This window comes from Mus caroli, chromosome 10 (genome assembly GCF_900094665.2).
Source record: "Mus caroli chromosome 10, CAROLI_EIJ_v1.1, whole genome shotgun sequence".
Lineage (NCBI taxonomy): Eukaryota > Metazoa > Chordata > Mammalia > Rodentia > Muridae > Mus > Mus caroli.
Genome location: NC_034579.1, coordinates 121,068,508 through 121,075,131, shown reverse-complemented (window position 1 = coordinate 121,075,131; position 6,624 = coordinate 121,068,508). Strand labels below are relative to the sequence as shown.

At 47.3% G+C, this 6,624-nt stretch overlaps 2 protein-coding genes across 3 annotated transcripts in view; one reads left to right on the top strand and one right to left on the bottom strand.

Annotated features, from left to right (window-relative positions):
* Pmel (premelanosome protein) overlaps positions 1-3,958 on the bottom strand; it is a 14,067-nt gene extending 10,109 nt beyond the window's left edge. The window contains exon 1 of the mRNA XM_021175355.1: positions 3,864-3,958. Within this exon, the coding sequence (XP_021031014.1) occupies positions 3,864-3,936 (73 nt within the window). The 5' untranslated portion in view covers positions 3,937-3,958. The remainder of the gene's footprint in view (positions 1-3,863) is intronic.
* Positions 3,959-5,187: 1,229 nt separating this feature from the next.
* Positions 5,188-6,624, top strand: part of Cdk2 (cyclin dependent kinase 2) — a 7,534-nt gene continuing 6,097 nt past the window's right edge. For both annotated transcript variants that reach the window (XM_021174232.2, XM_021174231.2), the window contains exons 1-3: positions 5,188-5,528; positions 6,221-6,298; positions 6,398-6,518. In XM_021174232.2, the coding sequence (XP_021029891.1) occupies positions 5,413-5,528; positions 6,221-6,298; positions 6,398-6,518 (315 nt within the window). In that variant the 5' untranslated portion in view covers positions 5,188-5,412. The remainder of the gene's footprint in view (positions 5,529-6,220; positions 6,299-6,397; positions 6,519-6,624) is intronic.

Here is a 6,624-nt window from a genome sequence, read left to right as displayed (position 1 = left end):
CTCTCTCTCTCTCTCTCTCTCTCTCTCTCTCTTCACACACTGACTGGAGGGGGTACCTGGAAGGAATTCAGGTCCTCTGGAAAGCCACCACATGCTCTTCACCACTCATTGGTTGGCTTTATGTCAACTCCCTCCTGAGTCATCAGACAGAAGGGAGCCTCAACTGAGAAAATGAATGCTTCCATAGGGTTGGTGGTATAATGGAGGGAGCCTGTTGGGCATTTTCTTAATTAGTGATTGATGTGGGAAGGCCCAGCCATTGTGGGCTGGTGGACCTGGGTTCTATCAGAAAGCAGGCTGAGCAACCCTCAATGAGCAAGCTAGTAAGCTGCACCCCTCCATGGCTTCTGCATCAGCTCCTGCCTTCAGGTTTCTGTCCTGTTTTTCTGTCCTGACTTCTTTCAGTGATGAACAGTGATGTTGAACTATAAGCTGAATAAGTCCTTTCCTCCCAAGTTGCTTTTGGTCATGGTGTTTTATCCCAGCAATAGTAACCTAAGACACCCTCCTCTCTGTTTCTGTTGTTGTTGTTTGGTGTTTTATTTTGCTCGGGGTGGTATTTAGACTCTAACTCGGATCTTTGTAAGTGCTAGAGAAGCACTCTATCACTGAACTATAAAACAGCCTGTTGTTTGAGATGAAGACTTTATATGTTGTTGCATAGACTAGTCTTACATTTCTGGGCTCAGGTGATTTTCTTGCCTCAATCTGGGATTCTAGGCCCATGACACTGTACCTGACTGCTGGGGGTGGGGGGAGGGTTGTTTGTTTGTTTGTTTTTAGTTTCTCTGGCTGGCCTATAATTTTCTATGAAGACCAAGTTAGCCTCAAACTCACAGAGAAGATCCATCTGCCTCTGCTTCCCAAAAGCTGGGATTAAAGGTGTGTGCCACCATGCAGCCTGGAATGCGTGGCTTTGTTTTTAAACTGGCCTACAATCACCATAAAATCTGCCCCTCAGCTCCCACTCCTTCTCTATCTCTCCATCACAGGTTAGCTTCAAACTTTCATTGTAGTAGATAATGACCCTTAAGACCCAATCTTCCCGTTTTTATTGTCTAAATGCTAGGCTTAGGTATGTGCTAGAAAGACATTAGGGCTAGAACCTGGGATTTGTGTGTATTTGACCAACTCTCTACCAGCTAAGCTCTATCCCCATCCCATCCTTCAGATTCATCTTATTATTATTTTTTTTTGTTTGTTTTATATTTATTTTTTTTTTCGACAGGGTTTCTCTGTATCCCTCACTGTTCTGGAGCTCTGTAGACCAGGCTGGTCTTGAACTCAGAGATTTACCTGCTTCTACTTCCTGAGTTCTGGGATTAAAGGCCAACCACCATGGCCCACTCAGATAATTTTTAAAAGAATATTCATTTTTGCTGGATGCTGGTGGTGCATGCCTTTAATCTTTACACAGAGAAACACTGTCAAACAAAAAGAAAAGAATATTTTTTATTGTTTGTGTGTGTGTGTGTGTGAGAGAGTCTTTTGTCTGTATGTATGCCTGTGCACCAAAGCGCACACTTGGTGACCCCCGAGATCAGCAGAGAATGTTTTATCTCCTAGGTTGGAGTTACAAACAGTTGTGAGCTGCCATGTGTGTGTGAGCTGCCATGTGTGTGTGCTGGGGCTTGAACATGGGTATTTTACAAGAATAGTCACTGAGGAGCTAACTCTCCTATCCTTCCTTTTTTTTTTTTTTTTAACATGATGGAAAGGCCACTGTGGCATCAGGGCATGATGTACTCAGGAGTCACCAGCATAGAACACCATGAGCTTGACAGCATGGACTACATAGTGTGTTCCAGAGCAGTGTCGCCTACAAAGCCCTGTCTCAGAAAAGGGAGGAGGGGAATGAGGAGGAGGGAGAGAGAAGGAGGAGAAAGAGAGAAAGGAAGAAAAGAAAGAAAGAAAGAAAGAAAGAAAGAAAGAAAGAAGGAAAGAAAGAAAGAAAGAAAGAAAGAGAGAAAGAAAGAAAGAAAGGAAAGAGGAAGAAAGGAAGGAAGGAAGGAAGAGAAAGAAAGAAAGAAAGAAAGAGAGAAAAAGAGGGAGGAGAGAGAGAAGGAGGGAGGAATGAGAAGAAGCCTGTACAGGTTGGAGGTGGGGGACAAAGCAGATATAATTATTATAATTTAATTGGGTACAGTGTGTCACATTTGTAGTCCCAGCACTCCGAAAAAGAAGAAGAGCCGGGTGTGGTGGTGCACACCTTTATCCCAGCCCTCAGGAGGCAGAGGCAGGTGGGTTTCTGAGTTCCAGGCCAGTCTGGTCTACAAAGTGAGTTCCAGGACAGCCAGGGCTATACAGAGAAACCCTGACTGGAAAAAAAAAAAAAGAAGAAGAAGAAGAGGAGGAGGAGGAAGAGGAAGAAGAAGAAGAAGAAGAAGAAGAAGAAGAAGAAGAAGAAGAAGAAGAAGAAGAAGAAGAAGAAGAAAGGAAAATCACTGCAAGTTGTTGGAGGCCAGCTGGGGTTACGTTGGGAGACCATAGCTAAAACAGATGTCTGAAAAGAAAGGAATAAAATGGATGTCCACATCCCTTCACCCAAATCCAAAATTCACCAAAGTTTTGACACATTTGCTCTATCGCTCTATCCTTCTTGGTTGCTGTTTTTGTCTAAAATATGTATTTAGAAGAAAATCTTGGGCAAGTGAGGTGGCTTATGGGGTAAAGAGGCTTTCTGCCCAGCCTGACAACCTGAGTTTGTTCCCCAGACTCACATGGTGGTGGTGGTGGGACAACCCCCAAACAAAAACTAAAGTCAGTGTGTGAAATGCAAGCAGAGTATCTTAAGGGCCTCAGATGTGTGGGTATGAACAGAACATCGCAAACATCATCTCAGAAAAGTAATGAAAAGAAAAGAGAAACAAAGGCCTGGAAATTACAGTACAAGTGAAGAAACCAGATATATATAATGTGCATGTATATATATATATATATATACATATATATATATGTATATATATATGTGTATATATATATATATATATATATATATATATATATATAATATATTACAGCACAGAGAAGTGTCCTTAACCCAGTTCTAACGTCCACAGGAAGCCCAGGGTTCTGCTGGGCGGGGGTGGTCTATGCTCATCTCAGGGAGCACTTGACCACTGAAGCAAGCACAGTCATAAGACGCACCATTCTTTTTGACTGCCCACTCTCCCTCCTCAGCAGCACGGGACATTCCAGACCCTCTCGCCACCCTTAACTCCCTCCTCTTGCTCCTGTCACGAGGTCTCAATCCCCCAGAGTTCTTTCATGTGATGCTCAGCTGAGACCCTTCTGAGACCTCTCCCAGGGCTAGAACATAAGGCCTGGACCACATCCATCCACCCCCACCCCTGATGCAGAGGTGGTCTGTCAGTTTGGGCTTACTGAATACCCTATTCTTTTTCTCTCTACTTTATATCTCCTACCACTGCACTTAAGATATTACCCAAAGGATCTCCCCACCATGTCACCTCCTTGGAGCCCCTATTTAGCTGAATGCTCCAAGCAGCCTCAGAATTAGTGCCATGCCTTCTGCCCCCTGCATCAGATAGGAATACTTCTATGCTTGATCCTAAGGTTCACATCTAAAGCTGGGAACAACGGTGGTTTAAATCTTTAATCCCAGTACTTAGGAGGTAGATCAGGAGTTTGAGTTCATCCTTGGGTACATAGTGAATCTGAGGCTAGCCTGGGCTACACTGGACCTTGTCTTGAACAAATAAAAAACAAACAAAACCATATCTTCACTAAAATCAAATAGGACAAGCCTAAAGTATTTTGACTTGACTGATTAGAAGGGGGAAACCTAGAGCGGGTGTTCAATTGCTAATAGCACCTGCTCCTGACCACCCACCCACACTCACCTTCTAGGGCCCCCACAGCCAGCAGAGCACTCAGCACAAGCACGGGAAGGAAGCTCTTTCTCTGGACACCCATAGTGGTCCTCCTGCCAGCAGCCAAAGGTACCAGGGGGTAGGAGAGAGCCCCTATATAGAAAGGGATGGTCATTTGCATAGACCTTCCTCCTCTCCCTCCAGAGGAGGGGAAACCTGGGAAGAAGGAAAGGGCCGGAACTGATTTCATCCCACAGCTCAATGACAGTTTCTGGTTTCGCTAGGTCACATTCACTGACACACACACTTATCATTCTGGAAAGAGTTCACTGATGGGCAGCCTCAATTCACATACTTAATAGTCACAATTCAGCAAGACAGAGTGAAGAGAATTGTGTCAAACCAAGAGATCCTTAAGACAGAAACAGCACCTTTATCCAAAAGCAGCCAGAAGGGGCTGGGAGGGTAGATTGCCAGCAATAAAACAACACAGGCAGCCAATGAACCCCCAAACAGTGAAACAGTATTAAGCTAGGCTGAGAAACGACTCTGTTATCTAGCCAAAGAATCCTTTACAATAAGAGTCCCGATTTTCCAGCCTGGACTACAGAGTTCCAGGACAGCCAAGATTACACAGAGAAACCTTGTCTCGGAAAAAGAAAAAGAAAGCGGAGGGAGGAGAGTCGGAGGGAGTGTGTGTGTGGGAGAGAGAGAGAGAGAGAGAGAGATAGAGACCCGATTTTGTGCCCCACATGGAGACCGAGACAAACGGATCTCTGTGAGTTCGAAGACAACCTGGACTTTTGAATGCATTCCAGCCAACAAGGGCTGCATTATGAGATGTTTCCAAAAAGCAGGCGGGAGTGCTGGAGAAACAGCACCGCTGTTAAGAGCGCAAGCCGCTCTTGCAGAAGACCAGAGTTCAGCTCCAGCAACCAAGTCAGGCTCACGACCGCCTAGAACCTCAGCTCCAGGGCACCTGCTGCTTCTGTGAAAACTTACATGCTAACACGCAAACCCACACACCATTTAAAATAAAATACATTATCTTTTTCTTTTAAAGATTCCCAGGTTTTGCTTTTTAAAAGAGACTCTCTTGTCCAGGTGGAATTTTAATCTCACCCGAGGGGTGGTGAAAATTGTGAGGGAAAGGTAAGAAAATCCGTAGACCAGAAACACCACCAGTTCCGGCCTGCGGAGCCTAAACCAGGAACTGCGGGAAAGTTGTGCAGCCGCCCGGCGGCTCGCCCGCCCAGGGCGGGGCCTCTGAGGCGGGAGCGCGATGGTCCGGTCCGCCCTCGTGACGTGAACCAATCGGAAGGGCGGGGGGCGGAGCCAGGGAAACGCGGGAAGGAGGGGCGGGGTCTCGGATGGCCGTCTGGAGCAGTGGGGGAGGCGGCAACATTGTTTCAAGTTGGACAAATTGTCAAGGGCTGAGCTCTCCTTGCGTTCCATCCCGAGCTGGGGCTGCCGTGCTCACCCGGAGCCCCCCAGGTCCTCCGCTCCGAGTGTCGGGCCCGCTTTCGTCAGGGTTCCCGGGCCCCGCTCCCGGGGGCCTGAGCCGCCTCACTAGCGCTCCATGGAGAACTTCCAAAAGGTGGAGAAGATTGGAGAGGGCACGTACGGAGTGGTGTACAAAGCCAAAAACAAGTTGACGGGAGAAGTTGTGGCGCTTAAGAAGATCCGGCTCGACACGTGAGTGGCCTCCGGAGCCGGAACTCCTTTGCCCGGACCTTTTGGCTGTCCCCCTCCCAACCCCCTACCCCAACAGGCGGGTAGCGTCCCCGGACCGGAAGGTAGCGGGGAGGGAGGGAGGGACGCGTGAAGCGAGCGGTGGGTTGGCCGACGGTGGAGGCTCTACCGGAGGAGACTGTCCCGGGCTGGAATCCAGGGGAAAGTTTCTTGCCGTGCTCCAGCCGGTGTGCTCCCAAATCTGCAAGCCGAGAGACTTGGGAAGAGAAAGTTGTGGGGTGGGAGCCCGGGGTAGGAGGGGTCCAGGGCTGTTAGTGGAGTTGGTTATGTGGTAACCAGAGAAAAGTTCCTTTCTGAATGGAGAGCTCTCCTCACTGCTCCAGCACCGTACTTAGAACCCTCACCCTCTTTCAAAAGAATGGCAGTTGAGATTCACTGGCCCTCAGGGGAGGCCGGGAGCTACTCTCATCCCACTCCCCTATTACCTTTCTTCTGCTTTTCATTCACCTGGAGGCTCTTCTTACCTTCCACTGGAAAAAGAGGAAATAATGGCCTTAAATATGTCTAAAAGCCACACCCTAACTACTGACAGCACCTCTCCTGTCTGCCTTCCTAAGGGGGCTGGGGGTTGTATATCCCAGAGAGAATGATGTTTGTAACCGTATTCTTGTCTCTGTTTTCCCAACCTCTCCAAGTGAGACTGAAGGTGTACCCAGTACTGCCATCCGAGAGATCTCTCTCCTTAAGGAACTTAATCACCCTAATATCGTCAAGTAAGTCTGGTCTGAGAGATGATCACCAAGATGAATTCTGCTTGCTTAGCCTCAGAATTTCTCTCCTTCAACTCCCGTTTCCTGGACCTTCTCTTGCAGGCTGCTGGATGTCATCCACACAGAAAATAAGCTCTATCTGGTTTTTGAATTTCTGCACCAGGACCTCAAGAAATTTATGGATGCCTCTGCTCTCACGGGCATTCCTCTACCCCTCATTAAGGTAACCCTGTTCAATGACAGCCCACACATTTTAGGGAAAACTAGAGGCAGGTAATTCAGTCTGGTAACGATTTATTTTGGCTTTTTCTTTTTTTTTTTTTTTTTTT